The 21,149-nt window shown below is 41.3% G+C and overlaps 1 protein-coding gene across 1 annotated transcript in view; it reads right to left on the reverse strand.

The window, feature by feature from the left end:
• The window catches only part of swap70b (switching B cell complex subunit SWAP70b), a 22,467-nt gene extending 1,538 nt beyond the window's left edge, over positions 1–20,929 (reverse strand). The window contains exons 1-11 of the mRNA XM_079269674.1: positions 20,784–20,929; positions 18,541–18,681; positions 12,535–12,708; positions 11,251–11,478; positions 10,037–10,183; positions 9,279–9,387; positions 8,557–8,738; positions 5,225–5,332; positions 4,410–4,576; positions 2,579–2,777; positions 1,569–1,665 (exon numbers count right to left, since the gene is read on the reverse strand). Coding sequence (XP_079125800.1) covers positions 1,569–1,665; positions 2,579–2,777; positions 4,410–4,576; positions 5,225–5,332; positions 8,557–8,738; positions 9,279–9,387; positions 10,037–10,183; positions 11,251–11,478; positions 12,535–12,708; positions 18,541–18,681; positions 20,784–20,879 — 1,648 coding nt within the window. The 5' untranslated portion in view covers positions 20,880–20,929. The remainder of the gene's footprint in view (positions 1–1,568; positions 1,666–2,578; positions 2,778–4,409; positions 4,577–5,224; positions 5,333–8,556; positions 8,739–9,278; positions 9,388–10,036; positions 10,184–11,250; positions 11,479–12,534; positions 12,709–18,540; positions 18,682–20,783) is intronic.
• Positions 20,930–21,149: the final 220 nt, after the last annotated feature.

The raw sequence follows: 21,149 nt of genomic DNA on the forward strand, positions 1-21,149 counted from the left end.
AACGGTCAAAGTCCCGTTAGAAATGTAACAAGTGGTTCAACACCTGGCAGAAGTGTGACGTCACATTACTCCGGAGTTCTACATGAGGAACCTGCAGCAGGTTGAGAAGTTGAACCACTGGAGGTCAGTAAAAGCAGCTTTTCAGCGGCTGTGAAAGCGCGCCGTTTCTCCTCGTGTTGCTTTTTGCAGCTGGAAAATGTAACTGTCCTCTTCATGTCTGTGTGTTGGATTGCTAACATTGTTCTCATTCCCTGGGGAACACGCCAACGGATTACATTGGCGTCACGTAAAGATATATACCAATGCCTTTAGTAAAAATGGGGATTATCAGCAGGATTACAATTGTAGAATAAAGGGTTGTACTTCAGGACACGAGTCTCACACAATGGCCTCTAACGTTCGTGAAAGAAATGCTTTCGTTGGATGGAAACATTATTTTGTGTGGAAATCAGAAAAGGGGAACAACATCCCAGAACAGTGCCAGTTATCATACAGCAGGATGTTTTGCACACTTTCCAGTTACCGGAAATCAAGATGATTTCTTATTGCCAGGAGCGCAACAATGAATCGGTTCAAAACAGAATGCAGGACAAACCAAGAGTTTTGCTCGTCTGTTCATCTTTACTTAGTTTATGTGGGTACCGCTGCGGCTCCAGGTTAGAATCTGGTCCTTGGATGACGACAGCATTTTAACTTTAACTTTAACTGGCAGTCATGTTGTTCCCCTTTGTTACTTTACAATCAAAATAATGACCAAATTTCAGCATTTTTCTTTTCTCTGCATTTGCATATTTAGTATTGCGGTAATTAGAAGTAATCATGTTACTGATTACTTCTAAGCTGCTCCTCCTCTACTCAATTAACTAATCAACTCTATTGGGAAATGAGTGAGACCAAGACGCTGTTCAATTTATTCATGGCAGGAGTTTGTAGCTTTAGGGAGAACTAATTCAAGCAGATACGTATATGTGGCCGAAATGTGTTTCACAAAAGAAAAGACCTTTTAATAGAAACACCTTTAAGCACTAAAGGTGCTGAAGGAAACTCGTGTCAGACTAACGTGAAGACGACAGCAGCACCAGGTGAAATATGTCCAGAGATTCAATGGCCATCCATTTCATGAATGTATTATCTCAATCATTATGCACAAAGTCAGTTTCAAAGTAGGACACGCTGTAAACGAGAGCAGAGGGATCAGTGAACTGTGTTTGGCATCAATGTTATTGAGGCTGACAGTTGCTCACTGAGAGAAACTAGTTAAACTATCTCAAACAAACATGGAGGACCTCTGAGCACGGGCCTATCATTATCTGACTCTTACTACACTGTTACACTTGCAAAATAATCAAATACTGTATCAACTAAATACAAGTGGTTACTTGAGGTACAGTAATATTTGATACAGTGAAAATCTTCAGGATTATAACTTTAATTTAAACCTAAAATCAAGTCCCACCACTCAAACGGTCCCTTGAAGACTGTGCAGACTGTGCAGACTGTGCAGACTGGACAGACTGTGCAGACTGTGCAGACTGTGCAGACTGTGGTCAGTGTGTTGTTGCTGTTACCTGGTTGAATCAGCCGTAACATGCCCTCGTGTTCAGCCACCTTGTGCTTCCAGGTCTTGGTGTTGTTGGTTGCGTCTTCCAGCTTCTTCATCACCGTCTGTTCACACAAGAAAACACAGAGAGACGTTGTTGACAGGTAATAGGTTTGAGAACCTCATTTCTGATTTAAACATAGATCATTTTGAAACACTGTATGTACTGGAACAAATGTAAATAAAAATGCAATGTCTTGATTTACCATCATGTCTAAATAGCTGCCTATCATCCAGCAGTCAAACAGTGACACCGTGTGGTAGAGAAAGGTACTACTTTACGAAGAACGATGTAAATGTAGACGGATATAAAGTCAAAATGTCTTAAATGCTACAAAAACACTGAACAAAATCCTTAATACAGTAATAGCAATGGTGGGGAGTTCCTGTGTATGTTAGAATGACTTCATATTATTGTTTTCTGTATTAATAAGTGCATTTTAAATACCAATGTATTGGGGTCTTGGAAGAACCATGGACTAAAGGTCACGCACAGCGGCTCAAACAAACAGCTTCATTCTCTGAGGATGGCTTTACTCCACGATGAGCAAACACTTGTTTGCTGCTTTGTTAATGTTCTGACAGAAAATGAGTCTGTTTTATAAATCTTTGCCATTTCTTTTCTTCCCTTTATGTAATATTTGCACCATGTGCTTTGTTAAAGATGCACTCCCCGATTGTGTTACAAGGTGAGTTCCCAAATATAAACCGTGAGCTGGACGGAAAGTTTGAGAACTGGTGGCGGTAATCTGGGAGTGCTCCTTTAACCAACAACTGGCATTTCATACACGAGATGATGGATGATGGATGATGGATGACGGATGGGGTGGAGCTGCACATAACTATTCTCACTCAGGTTTTGTTCCTGCAGGTTCCTCCTGAGCCATACTGTGACAGAGTTTACTGTAAATTGATTTAGAAACAACCACATTGCTCTTGTGGACCTGCCGGTCCCTCCGCCTCCACCACTCAGCTGACCTGGTACTGCTCCACCGCCCCCTGCCGCTCTTGTTCCAGCTGGTCCAGCTGTTTCATGGCAGCCTGCAGGGCGCTCTCCTTGGCCAGACGCTCCTTCTCCAGCTCCTGTTTCTCGGCCTCCGTCTCCGAGATGGCGCGCTGCTGCCGCAGGTGGAACTCCTCCAACTCGACCCTCTTTGTGGCCTCCTCCTCCAGTAACCTGCTCCACACAGACGTGGGTCAGTACAATGGGCCTGTACATTGGTTTCTCATTCACGGCTGGTCTGAGCTTTCATTACAGTGTCACATAAAACAATGTGAATGATGAGGCGTTTAGTACGTTCATTTCCCTCCTTTTTAAACATGTTTTGCTCTTTCCACCATCAACACAATCTATGTGTGTATGTATAACAACTCTAATGTCTGAATCAAAGCGGTGTGAAAGAGGTCGGGCTAAAGTTCAACAGGCCGAGTCATAAAATGAAACAACGAATGTGTTGTTCAGTAAGGTGGAGGTGATGTGTCAGTGTGTCAGCAGGTGGTGCTGGAGTGCAATTATCTTTTAAGATGATGGTTGAAGTAAATGTAAGAGTTCACTTCTAGACAAATGTAATTTGCATTGTTTGTATTCTGAATTAAACACACTTCGTATAGAAAGGCAGCCAGAGGTTTAAATAACCAAAATGTAAGACCACTGTTGTATTCTTTGATTAATGGATGTTTTGGTTTTTGACTTGCATCAAATATAAAACTTGACAGAAAATCGGGCAAGCACTGTAGCACATAGCACACAGGAACTACAGTGGTGCTGCTGACAAGGTAGAAAATAAATGTTTCTGGTCTCTAGTCTCACATGTGACTCAAATCAGCCCTTTGTTTCCCTAAACCGAAAAAGACCTCGTTATGGTACGAAGTGTGGAAGAAAGCATCCAGTAAATGGCTCATATTATCCCATGATAATGGACCGGTCGCTGTCATTTTAACACGGTGGTTTAATTCAAGGACCCTGAGCAGCACAGCAGTCAAACGTGAGGTGGAAAGCAAACGTCAGCAGAGAGGGAGGACGTGTGGTGGAGAGGGAAGTAGAAGCTGAATGTCTGGCTGTGTGTGAGACTCAATAAACCAGGAGCAGAATCTACACATGGGCCTGTTTACATGTGGCTCTATGACAAACTGGACGTAAAATGTGTCACATCTGACGTGGACCACTTTGACTTGATGAGAACAAGCAGCTTGCTACATCTGCAAAATGATGCATCTTCTGGTGACCGTAGTGGCCACAGGTTTGACAAGCTGAATACAAAAAGCCGTAGGTTTGCGTGGTACTCAGTTAACTTGGGGCATTATGTGCGGTTTTAGCGTGTTGAAGTGCAGTTAAACCACATGCACCACCGACTCAAACTGCCGCTGTCCTTGTCTGTTTTTGGAGCGCACCAAGAGGCCACATTTAGCCACAATTCAATAAATAATGTGGGTTTTTTTATCAAGCGTGAAGGCAAAACAATAGCGTCATTGAAGTCCCTCCTGTGGCCACATTTAAGAAAACCAGTGAAAGAAGAGCAGGTCTTATGGATTCTGGGTCGTCTCTCTAAACGACCGAGTTGCACAGCTCATATTCGGTCGTTAGTTTGCTCCGTCACTATATTTACATACTCCCATTAATATTACCTGCTAACAACCACATAAAAACAACGACTTTCCTCAAGCTCCAACTCTGTGCACCCAAAGTAGAGACGAAGACTTTCAGCGTGGAAGATTTAATTTCCGCCACAATAACCCTTCATTGTTTTCCTCAGGTGCCGGTGATATTTGTGCACATCTTGGTGATACATTTCTCTGTGTATTGACCGACCGTGCCTGCAGCCTGCGCACGGCCTCCTCCTCCTGTCTGGCGCGCTTCTCGTCCTCCAGAGCGTCCTCCAGCTGACGGTACATGTCCTCCAGCTCTCGGACCCGCTGCAGGTACTGCTCCAGCTCCGTGGACTTCTGGGCCACCTGCTCCTCCATCTTCTGCCGTACCTGTTGAACCGGGAAACGCACGGAGAAAGGCTTTATCTGAAAGGTCAACATCAACTGTTTAAGAAGTTGTTTTCAAAGACTCGCAGCCGACCCAACGTTAGTATGTACAGATATGTGCATTGGACACGTGTGTTGAGGCTCGGTTGTATTGCAATGTTTTCACACTCGAGTCCCTTCATGAAAAAAAGCCACGTCACTGGTGGAAGACAAACATCTACTGGAACACCACATCCACGCTGTGCACTGAGCATGTCCAGATGTTATCATCAGACGCAGTGAAGAGGTCTTTTTGGTGCTTACATTTACCAAACACGCATCTCCAGTCACACTCAAGCAGCAAAGCCTGTCAATATTAAGCTACATAGAAACGTCTTAACCACACACTGAATTATTAAATGTGTACTGAGGACATCAACTAAAAATAACTTCTGCTGATTCAGCATCACTCTGAGCTGTAGTCTTAACTTTAAGTCCATTTCAAGTTGTTCTCCCGAGTATCTTTTTCACATTTCATTTAATCTGACACCTGTAGATAAATGTTACATTTTAAATATTGTACTTGTACAAAAAGAGGAAGATTTAGGTTGCTCTTGCTCCACCACTTGTTCTGACATAATGACTCAGTGGAAGACGAGGAGGAGAACATACCGTTTTCTCTCTCTCCAGGTCCGTCTTGTAGCGGTCCTGGAGTTCAGTTTGGGTCTGAAGGCGCCTTTGTTCTTCTTCTGCTGCATTAGTCGCTGCCTCCTCCAGAGCCTGGCCGAAAGAAAAAAGGTCAGCGGTTCCAAGTAGATGAAAGTTTACTTTCTGTAAACAGGTTTTTTCACCCTTAAATTCATGTGAAATATAGAAAATAAAGAAGGTTAAACATCTCAACTCATGTTACAGGGAGTTTAAATGGAGAGGGAACTACACTTTGTTACACTAATCCTTTTGTTTTAGTTTGAAGACCAAGAAGCAAGCAGTGGCTTACAGGTATTAAATGGAAATAGTTATTAAAATGTAATACTTTTATTTAATAAAGAAAGAGATCCAAGCTCTAAAGAGGAATTGAGAGTGAATACCAGTAGTGGCCTCTGATAAAATAATGCAGAAATGCAGATTTAAAAAGGAAAAACTGAAATTCAAAAAGGTAAACTAAAACTGAGTTTAATGTAATGAATCTCTGTCTTCTAGCCCTGAAAACAATAACTGCAACAAACTGCATCTATAAGACTATAAAACAACCAACGTTGGTTGTTTTCATCTCAATAAACTGACGACAGATTGTAATCAATTGTTGTAAATTTGTGTCTAAATAGTTTCTGCTGCAAAAAAAAAAACCATGAAAGGATTTTTGTCGAGTCAAAACACTTAAACTCTGCTTCTATATGTTCATCAGAGGAGACCTGTCCTCCCCTGATCTTCACATTCATACACAACTCATTCATGCTTTAACCTGCAAAGACGACGTCGACTGTTGGTACGCACCCCAAAACAGTGATGTTTAAATGTTGCCGTTACAGTCGGAGGCAGACATCGCTACACAATCGTGCCTTTACAATGGAGAAGTACATTATGTGGTTTGACTGCAGGGTGAAAGTTCAACTGACCCGTCAACATCACAAACAAGTGTGAAAATGTATTCAACGGACAACAAGGAGCAGATGAACCTCCACGAGAAACAAAAAGGAAGTTAGTGAAGTCTTGGGAGGCGAAGAGTCCTAAACATCTTTGAGCTGGAAGGAAAATGATACCGCGAAGCATGAACAACGTAAAACGTTTCACATTGTCATTATGAACTGACGTATTACTGCAAAGTACCAAAATCACTCAAAACATAAAGCGACTAAAAACTAAAAAGTCTTAATTTACGAGATAAACGTGAAGTACACAGACTCTTCAGTACTGCTTCTTCAAACTGTTAATCTTTGTACACCTAACTTGTCCACTATATATTTTAAATAGTTCAGTGTGAACTCAGTTTGTCTTCTTTTATTTGTCCTATTTTTGGGAGTTTTGTGTTTTTTTCTCCCGTCTTCTTTCATTTAAAAACACCTTCTAGTGGTGCGGGGGAACGTTCAGCAGAACTTTGATCTCACAGTGTCTTTCAGTTAAACATCATTTCTACTTCACCGCTTTTTCATTTTGTTTTTTGACAGAAGTTAAAAAAACTTGTCTCCATTGTTTGGTACATTAAAGCAGATGCCACAGGGGAAGTTACTCATTACGTTACGTTTTACGGGTGGTTGAGCTGTAACCTCATGTTGACTCGTGTGTGTCACCCAACTGTGAACCGTCTTAAGACTGAGACAGTCTACTATTAGACAGACAGACGGACGGACGGACGGACGGACGGACGGACGGACGGACAGATACATACACACACATACACACACACACACTATATAAAAGGGAGGGATTCAACCAAAAAACACTCTGAAAATAATACTTTTGCATTTAAAACTGCATTTAAACCTTTATTAGCGTACTAAAAATCAGATAACTGAATTGTTGAAGTTAAATATGTAAAGATATAGTACGTTTTAATCCTGACGTCCTTTTAACCATCACACAAAGAGATTGCTCTGATGTCATTGGAGGACAAATATGTCTGGCTCAAACACACTGCAATAAAACTATATGTCTTCCTTTTATCGTTATATATTTTAAGTGAGGCTCAAGGGTTAACCTCACAGCCGTCGACAGTGTTAACAGGAAGCAGCCATTAGTGACAGTCTCATCAGACAGGAGTGTGAATCAGGTTGAGGGAGATTTACTGGAAAAACATGTGTCATGAGGCTAACGTGTTGCTCCGCCTCCTTCAATACACATTCCTCTGTTTGCAGCCGACAGACTATTCATCAGAAGGAGCTGATCTATTGTTGGCATTCATGAACTGGGACTGAGGTGACCTACTATAACTGTGTGTGTGTGTGTGTGTGTGTGTGTGTGTGTGTGTGTGTCTGAAACCAGCGGTTTGTCATTGTTGAGCTCTGTACAGAAAGTACACATCATTCTTAGCTTGTTGAAAAGTTGTGACGTTACCGCCGAGGAATGTGGTTGAATCAGTTTCGAGGCTTTTGTTGTGATGACATCAGCAGTACTCATTGTAACTGCAGCGATGAGGAGAATACTGATTGATAACACTATAAATAGACATCTATATATAGACAGTGAGGATTTTAATGCAGGACTTTTCCTTGTAAGAGTATTTTTACACTGTAGGATCACTGACCTGATATCATGATGCTGAACACGGAAACGCTGCACAACGCTTTATAATATTATAAAGAAGAGAAACTTATCACGGCGGTCATTGTTTTATCTCATCACAAGGTAAACGGTAGAAATATGGTACAAAGTTGTCGTCGTCGACTTCATTGCCAAACACATTCCAGTGAATCCCTGGACCGCCCTTTCCTTTTTATTTTTGTTTGCTGGTGACATCTGCAGATAACGCTGTCGGTGTAACTACTGTGCAGCAGAAACACCAGGACACCGTTCATAATGACCCGTTAACATGCTGCGTTTCATTTGCTCTTTAATTACCGATACAACTGTGCGTTTGCTTTTGTCTCGGAGTGGAATGTTTTACGAGGCTCTTATCTCTGCATGTTTATTTTGGCTTGAATCAGAGTCTCTTACGTCAGTGTTCTTCTTTTGTATAAAACATATTGTACATTTAAATAATGGGAAAATAAACTTGCACAACTGATGCTCATTTTCCATTTTGGCCCAAAGAAAAAGCATCAACATGTCTTAAGTTATACTTCGTCCTCTGTCCACCAGAGACTGAGGGGAATCTGTCACAGGTTCAGTTTTTAGCACGTCATGTGATCAGGGATCCCTCCTGCCCTTCTCCAGTCAGAGAAACACTTCCACGCTGAGCTATTGTTCATTCAGGATACTACAAACAGGAACTGATCTCGCTCCTGAGCAGACGGGATTCACAGACGCAACATTTAACGTGCGTCGTGTTGTGTTTTTTCCCCCCTCACCTTCCTCATGTCCTCCAGTTCCAGCTGTTTTGCTTCATTGGCCAACTGCAGCTCGTTCATCCTCAGCTCCAGCTCCTCCTGCTCGGCCTGCTGCTTGAGACGAAGCTCCCGCCGCTTCTGCCGAGCCTCGCGGTGCGGCGCCGGCCGGCCCTGACGCAGCAGACTCACGCAGGTCTGAACGGCTGAGGGGGGGAAACAGGTAGAACTTATAAAAAGGTCCAGATAATGAAGCGCTGTGACGCTTTAGATTAATAATGGGATCAAATATGATATAGTCACCATCAATATCCTTCGTATTAGAGCTGAAACCATCAGTCGATTAATAGATTAGTGAGTAGTCAAAGTAAAAGTTTATTCAATTCGTTAATGAGTGATTGAATTATTGGGAAAAAGGAAACTGGAGGTTCAGAATATAATTCAATATTCCGATTCTGATTCATGTTCCCGTTATTAGACTTTGATTTATTTCATTCAGTATATTCACATTTATTTTGTCCTCGTCAATTTTCATTTATTCTATTTTGAAAACGCTTCCTTTCTCTTTTTAATTTGCTTATTTTTTATACTGTTTTATATCTGTGAATGTACATTAATATAATTTTTTTTATATTTCATATGAATAAAATGAGCTGTGGAAACAATACACTGTGTATGATCGTCTTTGGCTCAATAGAAATATTAAAAACATGATAAGTAATAAGAGGAATGACGTCACTACTCACCCAGAATCCACTCGTGCTTCCTCTTCTTGTCCGACGCGCTGATTTCAAAGCTCTTATGTGACGACTTGAGGAAGAAGAGACACTTCTTTCCATCTTTATCTGGTAGCGGCTGCAGAGAAACAACACCAGCTTATAAATACACAAAGAACACAGGAGCAAACGTGACGAGCACAACAATCAGTCTTGTGTTTGTAACGGTTTCTTCATCAGCGAGAAAGAGAATGAAATGCAGTCGGCAAACTGAAAAACAAATATGTATTTTCATCCTCAGGACTTTTCTCTTTTATTAACTGAACTTCTTACATGGGAAACAAACCCCTAATCTGACCGGATAGCTAATCATTATGCCTGGTTAGCCAACATCACTGTACCGTGTTAAACACATTTGATTTGATTGACTCATGAAGCAGCGCCAGCTTTGGACTTCGATTTGTGTATCAGATGCACGTAATATTCTCTGATTATTACATTTTGTTACAGGTCATACAGGTGATAAAATAGTAAAACAGATGAACATTATCGTCAGTAAATAAGTAAATTAATAAGAATTCAAATTTAAAAAAAATACCAAATAAAATAATGAAAGATCTTTTTTTAGTTAAAGGGGGTAGGAGGGTTGTAATGATGCCTTTAGTATTGTAAACACATTGACGGAGGCTATATGTCTGATATTGTGTACACCCTGCGCTCATATTAAATTGATCACTATGAAGGCGAGCAGGCTGAGAGAGTTTTGGTAAAAAGCTGCAGCTTCTTGCCTCCGCGCTGCAGTTTCCGTCCAGTAAAATATCTCCTTTCTGATCCGCCAGGTCCTCGCCGACGTAGTAAGAGATGGAGTTTGGCTTCAGCATGAACCAGCGCTCCGTCCAGTTCTTCCTCTTGTGACCTTTCTTCATCATGTAGCCCTGCAGAGAGAGAGCGAGAGCGAGAGAGAGGACATGAATCAGGGTAATTTAAAACACAAAATATTCTAAATATAGCGTAAACTGATATACATTTTTCTAGGTGGCTAAATTTCATATTGCTGCACATTGTTTTGTCCGTTCCTCTAAACTGGGGAAGTGCCGACATCCGTCTACTGTATGTGACCCACTGGATTATTTGAAGTGGGGTTCTGTACTTATCTATAATCAAACTCTCCTAAACCTTTGTGCTCTTCTTCAGCTCACTTTGACAATCAGGAATGTTTCCTTCGTTGTTTTTCTCTACATGACCACAGTAACACATTCACTCCAGTCTTTCACATGAAAATCCACAGACACATGACCGCAAAGTCTTAGTTCCTTATTTCATATCTTGCATGTATTGCAAAGCGCAGTTTTAGCTCTGATTTCTTGTCTTGATGTTTTATGAAACATATTTTCATTTAATTTGCAGCTTTTTGCATATTTTCTTTGTGTGTATTAAGATATTTTTGTTATAAGTGCATTTTATTCTTACAAAATATGTAAACTTCTCAGCTGAAGTGATGTGTTGCTGCTCGTGTCTCATTTGCAACAGAAGCCGGTGACACAAAGCTGCAAACCGAAACGTGCCGCTGCGTGACCGGCTACGAATCAAAGCATCAACCAATACTTCAAGCGGGTTTGTCCGTCTTTGTTTTTTAGGATGATGACGCCAGAAAACGGAGACAAGTTATTATCTTCCACCATTTGTCATCATGTGACCAAAAGCGTCACACATGATTCCACCTGACCTGAGGTCCCATCTATTGACTGAAGACCCGTAAGATGCGGTTTAAAGCTCTGGAAGAAGCCAGTAAGTGAACCTTTGAGTTGAGAGAACAGAGCGGCACATTGTTTGACGATGGCTAGAAATAAGAGGCCTGCTCTTGTTGACTTGTTTCAGTCGTACATAGATGCCTCTGTTATCTTTGTAAACTTCACATGTGCTTGACAGGAATAGTAACGGAGCTCAGCCGACGTTCAGTCACGGAGGCCGGCTCCTCCCTCTGTGCAGGTGTGCCGCCCACCTGTTTGAGCACGTCCACGATGAGCTCCTGGTAGACCTCGTTGACGCCCATGGAGAGCGCCTGGCGGTCGATGCCCTTGCTGAAGTGACCCGACCCCACCAGGGTGATGAGCTCCCAGGCGTTCAGACTCTGCTGCTTCATGTTCAGCTGCAGCTTGTAGTCCTCGAAGCGCTCCTCCACCCAGCTGCCCCCGATCGCCTCCGTCAGCTTACGCAGGAAGTACTCAATCTGTGAGCGGCGACAAATCACCACGTTAGTGCGCACACACACACACACACACAGAAAGTAAAACAATCTGATTTTCTACTTTTTCATTAAAGCGGTTCATGTCTATTGAAGACAACTGTCCCCGTCCTGTGTTTTTCCCACTAGGCATCTCTACGCGGGCTGATTGGAGCACATGAATCGACATTTCTTCCTGTGATTCAGCTCTGATGTTTGTTGTGCCGAACAATAAATCTTCCAGCGTTTGTGAAAGAACAGGAAGCTGGAAACTTCCTTTTCTGCTCTTGAGCAACAGGCGTTTTCTAACACGGAACAGTGCGACTAAAGTCCAGCTCCCAGTTGGTGTCCGTAGATGAGTGGAAGTTAACGCCGACAAACTCCGGCTAATTTGCTTCTACGTCGGACAGTTACATTAACAACTTCCCCCATTTTGGACAAAGTGCTTTTCCAATATAATGACCAAGTAGTCTGTTACTGTTGACAATAGATGGTATAATAAAGTGGGAGATTTATTAGACAGAACACAGAGTTCAGACGTTACTTCCCAGTTGACAGTGGATGAATTAGGACCCTTAAATCTGGACCTAACATCAGCTTTCCTACTGCAAAAAAACACAGTTTCCAGATCAGAATTGTTTTTAAAATCGTACAATTCTTGAGTTTGGAAGAAAAATATTCTGGTGTTTCGAGCAGAGAACAAACTTCAGTAATGTTAGCATTAAAAACAAGACTTTATGGAAAACATCCAGCTACGTTTACATCAAATGTTCGGTCACATTCTCACAGTTGAGAATCTGCAGCGCTTCAAATGTTTTCACTTGATGAAATATAATTCGAAGCTACAGATTCTTTTTACCCGCTCTTCACCGACTCCAAGGCCTGAATCATGTTCGTCAACTGCTGTATGAGGCGGACGTGGAGCTTTCTTAACGAAATGACTTTTGGTTTTAAAATGAGTCACCAATGGTTTTATTAGACACAAAATAGCAGCGGTGGAGAAGTATTCAGATCCTTTACTTTAAGTTAAAGTAAAGGTACCAACATCCTCTCACGGCTCACCTCCTCAGTGACGACGGTCAGCGGGTATCGGTCCTCGGACAGGAAGTTGAAGACGCACCAGATCTTGAAGGCGTCGTCGGTGGAGATGAGCAGCTGGCTTTGATCCAGATTCTTCCTGTTGCTCAACGTCCAGCACATCTTGTTGAAGTCGTGAAGGTCAAAGTTACCCGTCACCTGAGGCAGAATGACAACAACAACTCTGGTGAGTCAGCTGCTTTTTCTAGGAAGCAGTTTGAGTTTGTGACGAGACAGACGGACGAGCAGAACCGACGAGCTGCAGATGTTTCCATCAGTGGAACATGTTGCTCAGTCGCTTCAAACCCTTTCTGGCTTTTAATCTTTAAAGTGAAGCTCACCAGTTTCATGTTTCTAGAAGTTGTGAGCATAAAAATGTGAGTCTTGGATTCTGCTTACTTCAATAGTCTCCAAGAGACCCGTAACTTAGTATTTAAATTTTAAAAAAAAGCAAAGAAGTCTGTTGTCTGTTTAAATTGTTATACATCAAACTACCACTCAGGTTTATGACCCTGAATTTGGGAACCACTGCACCACAGAACTGTATTAATCCCGAAGAGATTATTTGTATGTTCGTGTATTAGAAACAGGCACCAGCCAGATATAGATATGCTTTTAATAAACATGTTGTGATTTCTGTGAGAGAGTGTGTAACGTCACATGCTGAGCCACCAGTAAAGACCCGATAAACACACCTTCATATTTATATACGTTGACGGTATATTTTACCCTCCCAGATTGATGACACGAATTCTGTCGATGCAAAACTGTCAGAACAAATGTGAAGTGATGTCTTTCAGAAAAACAATTTAAATCTCTAGAGATCAAATTCCAGAGTGAAATGGGAGGAAAGCTCTTGAATAAAAAGAAAAGGTACAATGGTTGCTCTGGGGGAGCAATGTTCTCCTCGAGCCGGTGAACGGGAGCGTCTCCATGGAGACTCCTAGCAGTCGTGTGGATGAGAAGCACATCTCGTCCGGTTGGCGGTCGTCCCGTCAAACAAGCCCCCAGCAAAAAAAACAACAACAACAAAACAGCTCCCAACGCTCCCGCCCATCTGAGACTGAACTCACCAAGCGTCGCATTGTAAAACTCCACTGCGGTCGTAACGATGGTGCTTTGAGCAGCCAGTGATGCAGAACCTGCTTTCATACCTCAACATGTTCTACTCCACACGGACACATTATAATATGTTACGTAATAAACAGATGAGTCATGTATGAGAGCAGCAATAACATCAGTGATAAATCTACCGGATTTGCTCTTTTATCTTGTGTAATGAACAACAGTTTATTTCAATTGACGCTAAGAAGGTGTTGTAAAGGTATCAGGAGTGCACTATCATTATCAACAATCATGTGGTTGTTATTATTATTACTCTAACAAAAAAAACAGTGTTCCCACACGATGTAAACATTAAAGTAAAAGGTATTTTCAATGAATTTGTAACTCGTATTAAATCTCAATAATAAAAAACAGAAATGTGTAAAATGTTATTTGTCAAAATTAGACATCTCACTTCATAACTAAAAATATTTTCATATATATATATATATATATATATATATATATATATATATATATATATATATATATATATATATATATATATATATATATATATATATATATATTTTTTTTTTTTTTTTCTTTGAACATAAGTGCACTCGAGGTAATTTAGTCGTTTTCTAAAAACCTTAAAGCTCTGATGTTGATCCTATGACGTAAAGATCACAAGTCAGAAATTGATGGTTTTAAGTATTCTGATATTTCTATGGTGTTAGGCTTATCATGTGTGTCTTTATCAATCATAAATGAACAAATGACTGAGGTCTGTATGTGTGAGAGCAGAGAGACGTTCAGCTCAAGTCAGCAAACTGCAGTTGGAGTGAACTTTTCTAAAGCTACACAGGATCTGATGTAACTCTCTGTTGTGTTAGTTTAAGAGTGAGCCTGTGTGGAAACCTGGGCAGGATTTTTAAAGTGATCCAGAACTCTGTGAAACAACTCCTCTGCTGTTGAATGTTACCGAAAAACAATGTTTGTAGTGTAGTCCTTGGATTGTTAATCATTTTCCCTAAAGAGAAGCTGTTACAGTTTGAATGTATTTTATAACTTCACAGCTCTCAAATCACTGCTGCAGAATAAAATACTGCTGTATAATCCCAAAATATAAGTAAACACAGCGTACACTGTGGCTGAGATGTGCATTGATTCTGGTTCGACTAAATATTAGAAACGACTCCGGACTCTGACTGATAAGAAGTGAGTTGTATTAGCTGGGATCAGGTTTAGCTAATAAACTAAAAGAAGTGCACTGAAGTCACAGTTCACTTGAGACAGGGACTCGAACCAGACTGAAGTCATAAAAATGAGGATTTTAAGACACTTTGACAGCACAATGAGCAGGATTTGTCGGTTGTTTGTAAACAAACATTGACAGTTGGCCCCGCCTCCTCGGCTCAACAAGGCCAACGGTGCTCATAACCTCAGAGTCACTCTAGTTGTGGACAAAGCTCGTTAGCTTTGTCCGTTTGGTGCTTCGCCTCACGATATATTTTTTTGTTCCTGTATCCACCATTTTTGTAGCTTCCTCTTGGATGCGTGCTCACAACCTGTCACCTGGTCGCTGCGTTTTTATAGAAGTTAACGCCCAGAAACAGCCTGAACACAAAAAATGTTTTTGTAGCAGTCACAAAAACTTGCTCTACGAGTCTTTAAGTTTTGACATTAATCCAAGCTGCTGTTTTACACGCTTTTAAAAACAGCGCTGACATTAGATACCAACTCAAATCAAACTAAAGTCAGTCCTCCTGTCGCTACTCAGCAGCATTAGTGTGTCTCACGTGAGGAGGAGGAGGAGGAGGAGGAGGAGGAGGAGGAGGAGGAGGAGGAGGAGGAGGAGGGGGGGGCTGCTGCTTGCTGGTTTGAATGAGTCAGCGCTGACTGACTGGTTTGTTCTTCGTCTTACATTACTGTGTCATGCTCGTCTTGTTTTTCTTTGTCCTTGTGGCTCGCTGGCTCTCTCTCTTTCTATCACTCCCTCCATCACACTCCCTCTCTCTCTCTACACTGAAACAATGAGGGCCTTGTCAGTGCTGCCTCCCCTCCTTCTGCAATGCCGCCTGTTCATTAGGATTCAGGCTCCAGCTTGATGTCCTGCAACCTGCAGAGGCATTTACAACTCGCACAGAAACTAGAACTAAACGGACTCAAACTGAAAAGGAGACAAACATGTTTGGTGGGAAAAATCCGCAAGACAATGAAAAAAGGGCTCGTTACCAGTTGAACTGGACTATCAGCTGTTAAATCAAAAGTGTTGCTAATTAAATATTCACCAGCAGTGATGAGGACAGGCAGGTGCTCAGAAATGATTTAGATGAAAGTTGTGAAAGGGGAAATGAGTCAAGATGTTTGAATCGCTCCAAAGCACAAAATGACCAAAACAACCTGCAGGTGTTCTTTTTATTCAATTTAGGGTCAGTTCACCTAAATTACATAAACTGTATATGTAGTGAAACCGTGCTTCTATTACTTCTATTTTTTTAGGATAAACTGAATGATTATTTCTTATGTTACATAAACATGAGTTGATCTAATAAGTGAGTCGTCACAGAAAACAGGACTGTTTTCATTACCTCGTGAAAAAGCCACTGCGGAGATACACGACGACATGTTCCTCACTGAACTCCAGGCGTATCTAGCAGTTAAGTTTTGGTTTAATTTGTTCACATTTTGAGCGATCTGTCTTTGAGATTTTCTGCCTCCCTCCCAATAATATCAAACAACATCTATAGAACCACTACAACTCTCTGGATGAATACCACATCACTCGTGTTACTGAAGGAGCCACACTGCTTGAATTATTAGACCTATAAAAAGTCAAAGCTATTGTCAGCCGTGTAGAAACATTATTCAGTAAAATGTTGAAGTACGGAGTCAGAATAAGACTTGTAACTTGGCCTCAAGACTGAAGTCACCAGTTCCTCAGACTTTCACCACAAGTTGTTTACATTAAACTCAAGAAGAGGACAGAAATGCATCATAAATATCAGAACCACAACACGAGCACAACAATGTGCCGTTTGAGTGAAGCAGGTCTGCAGCTGGTCACAGTGCTGAGTGACCGTTGGTATTTCAGGGTCACAGAGGATCACTTGTTTCAACGCCTCAGCGAACCACAAAGTGCTGAGTCGTCAGCTTCAACTTCACTGCTGCCAAGTCAACAGTCTTCAGTGTTCCTCGTCACTAAAGCTCCACGATCACGCCACGTCTGTGACCGTCTGTCCTCAGATAAGGTAAAATGCATCTTATTTTCTGCTGCGTTGTTACTGACGAGTGAAGATGACACACACACACACACACACACACACACACTAATAATAGCATTACTTCCAGAGATGGAAGAAGTATTCAGATCCTTTACTTGAATCCTACTTTAAGCAGGAAGATTTTCTCCTCACATAAGAAAACACTTCATCCTTAAGTCAGAAAGCAAAAACAAACAAAAAAATCGCACCATTTGCAGATTTGGTGTTTTCACTGGACAAGAAGGGGTAAAAAGTACAATAACTGTCTCTGAGGTGTAGTGGAGTAGAAGTATATAAAGCTGCCAAATAGTCAAGTAAAGTAGAACGACGTAAAAGTTGCACAGTATATTCCATTCATGACATTCCACCACTGCTTACTTAACATCTGTGTCACACACACAAAAACAAGTGTGACTTTTTCTGTTTTTCAAAAAAAAAAAAATTCAACTCCATTCATGTGTAAAATAAGACTCCTGTTGTTCTGCCTTTTTGGTATCTAGTTACATCACACACACACACTCACACACACACACAGTTTCCTTGTGTGACCGGGTGGAGTTTCCTCAGGAGTGAGGGCAGTTGAATATACGACCGACGCCCTCTTCTCTCTTTCTCCACGGCCGGTCACCTCCACTTCAATGGGTGGGTGGGATAGTTGAGTGTGTGTGGAAAAGTACATAAGATTTGGGGGGGGGGTTGACATCTGCCCGTGACGTCCTGAACCTAAATCCAGGATTTACATTTCCTTAAAGAGCAGTGAAGAGCGGAGTTCAACCTCTTAAATGTCAACAACCCAGAAACGATGTGCAGTTCATCTCAAACCCACAGAACTGTTATTATTACGAAATATGCCCAGCTGAATTTTGGGGGAAATGTGTATAAAATGGGGCACAAGACATCTGGGTCTAACGTTAATGTATTTTGTTCAGAGTAACCATCATGTAGCTTCAATGAACATATAAAAACTGTGACAGTGACAATTTAACAACCGAGCAAAGAGAGGACACGGTACGTTAAAGGGTTAAACCGCGTCGTGCTGCGTCACACAGACGTGACGTCGTTGCCAGTTAAACAGGTCATACAACTTTCTTTGAATCGACCGACATGTCTTAAGAGTTAGAACAAGGAACTAATGAGGCAACTTTAAAGATTCTAAATAAACCCTGAAGTTGCTGAGTCTTTCAGTCTTGAATGAAAAAAGAAAAAGCCAGATGAATCATTTCTGGTTGAAACGTTTCACCATTAACGAGGAGAACTCGACAGCACAACTGAGACGTTAAAGTACCACAGCTCATAAAAGAGGTCTTTCATCACCAAAACAAACACATGCAGCCGCTGACACACTAACTGTAACTATTACATTCACAACATTCAAATTCAACCACAAGATCCATCACGGAAATACAGAATACAGCTAACTATTCTATACGAGTAAACCTAAAATATGAATCATCTGAAGATCTGTATACAACGTGCACATGTCTGACTGATGCAAACTATCAATAAACAAATGAAAAAGAATACATTGAAGTAATGATAATAATCATGGAATGACCATAAAACCTCTTTAAAACAACAACCGCTGACTCGCATGTCAGAACCACGGAGCGTTATTGTTTCCTCATACGGAGAAACCTCTGCATCTCCTCGTGTGGGGGAAGCATCCTAAATGTTTGCGTACCTTATCCAGGATGAACTTGCTCAGGTAGGGCATGTAGCCCTGGTTGGAGACGGGACCCTCGTCGTCGTCTTTGAAGTGCTCCTCCAGAGCCACCGGGTCATGTGGGATCTTCATCACTGTGCATAAGTTGTGGGACAGCACCTGGAGGGATGGTATGATAATCATAGATTAAGATAAATAATCTGTCAATAGTTTAATTCATTTATTCATTATTTCATCTACAAAACAGTGAAAATGCCAACAATGTCCAAGAGTTTGAGGTGAGAACTTCAAATATCAGCAAACGTTCACAGATAATCTGGAACCAGAAGATGTTTGACTACAAGGACTAATTAATAAAGTGTCACTATTATAGATTACTTTATTATGATATGAAGCTGAAGGATCTCGTCTGTGAAGTTTTACTCTCCAGCCAACGACCTGAATAACTCACACTGAGATACTTGAGAAGAATACATGTGTTGTTTTTGAGGAAAAGGAAGATAAGGAAGACCTTCAGAGAACTCCAGCGTTCTCATGAGATACTCGCCTCTCTTTCCGTCACACTTCCCATGATGCAACTCAACAGCGTCTCATGTTGAACCCACCCTGCCTGCTAAACGTCTGCAACGCAGGTTTCCTCTGATAGTTTGTAGTTCTGAGTCAATACACCTGGCTGGTGTCACTCAAGTAGTTTTCTCAGACTTGACTAAACATTAAACCTCGGGCTTGAAAAACAATCGATTTACATGTTTTAATTAATCTGGAGATGATTTTCTCTATAAATTGATTATAAAATGTCAGAAATAAAAAGCCAAAAACGTCCCAAACACCAAGGTGACGCCTTGTTCTGTCCGACCAACAGCAAAACAAATGAATAATAATTGAGTTTCCCATCATATAAGACTAATAAAAGCTGTAACTATATATCAAATCAGAGTTCAGCTTTAGAGGATTCAGAAATACTTTGTCAATCGTTGACGCATTTTGTGCTTTCCTGTATTTCCAAGAATGACGACACGTCGCACTCAGAGAAGCAACAGAAGAAGGACTTTCTCCTCTTTCAACACATGGAACCTGTCTGAGAGCTGCATGGTTTTCTGGGCTATTTGGTGTAAAAACTGGTCCAGAGTTGGTGAAAAACAATCCAGCTGAAGATGAACCTTTGCTCTTTAGATTCAGAGGCAGCCGTTTGACCTTTATTGTTGATTCCTTTAAAAAACAATGTCTGTCTGACACAGAGCTGGAAATATGTGGGTGTGTCCGGTTGTACACATGTCGAGTTATTCACAGGAATGTTTACTTTTGTTTTACTCTCTTACCGTCGTTCCACCGACTCGATTTGCTCCTGACGAACAAAACGTTTCACCAGTTTCCCCACTAAACGGTTAAATCATCCGATGTGAATACGAGTCAACGCTCCGATTAGCACGCTTCCAGGCTGAGAATACTTTCTGACGTGGACGAATCACAGATCAGCTGTATGGGGAAGATTGTTCATAGTGTACTTAAGTACACATTTGTGGTACTTCTGTGCTTCTCTACTCCTATTCCACTACATTTTCAGAGGGAAATATTTTACTCCACTACATTTATTTGACAGCTTTAGTGATTTACATTTATTTGTATTAATGTTGAGATTTGGACTGTTTGTTGTCCAATCCTGCTTTTGCATAAATTATAATCTAATCTAATCTAAAGATATAATGAACAATAGAAGAGTCACAGGGACAAGTTCTCTACGTTGAGTACTTGTTACATTATTAAGTATATTTTCCTTATTATACTTAAATACTACTTTCAAATCAGGACTTTTACAGTGTGGTATTCGTGTTTTTACTAAAGTCAAGGATCTGAGTGCTTCATCACTGCTCATCCCATCAGGTGGTTGTAAATCCTATAAATCATGACTTGAACCTGCTCGAAGGCTTCTATTATCTCCGTTAGCGTCACTTCAGCTCTCCTTGGGCTGTTTTTGATGACGTTTAGTTTATTGTGTTTATTGTGCACGATCATCTTGAATAAATCAAGAAACAGGTGCGTCCCTGCTGCTGTCGGCGCGCAAACAGAAGCTCAGTGCGAGTTTATTTTTCAGAGAAGAAAAGCGTTCAACATGAAAAATAGCCGAGGTGTTTTTAAATGTGGCTTATAACAACAACAACAACCAAATAAACACCCAAGTATCAAATACCCGCGTTTCCTGCTCGGCCAAGCGCGAGCTCAGACTCCCAGAAACGCACGCGTAAAAATTGAAGTGGAATTACCTTCAGCTGAGATTTGGAGACTTTCCCGCTTTTGTCCACATCCAGAGATGTGAACGCGTGCCAGATGGACTTCAACAGCTCGTCCCGCAGCGCCATGGTGCTGAAAGGAATCTCTTCTCTTCTGTCTGTGGGTTTGTGCTCGAGGCTCTTCTCTTCCTCTCTTCGGTCTCAACTTTCTGTCGGACGCGATGAGGGAAAAGTCACGTGACACTGCGTGTGCAGCGGCCGTCTTTTTTCTTTTTTTGTGCGTTGATTGTGATTGAAGAGCTGCAGCACCGCTCAGTGAGAGAACATCACCAACAAGAGTTCATGCTAAGAATTTAGATGTGTGTTTGCTGGAGGACTCTTGCTGAGATTAAAACTGTT

This window comes from Melanostigma gelatinosum, assembly GCF_949748355.1.
Source record: "Melanostigma gelatinosum genome assembly, chromosome: 1".
In the NCBI taxonomy this organism is placed as follows: Eukaryota; Metazoa; Chordata; class Actinopteri; order Perciformes; family Zoarcidae; genus Melanostigma; species Melanostigma gelatinosum.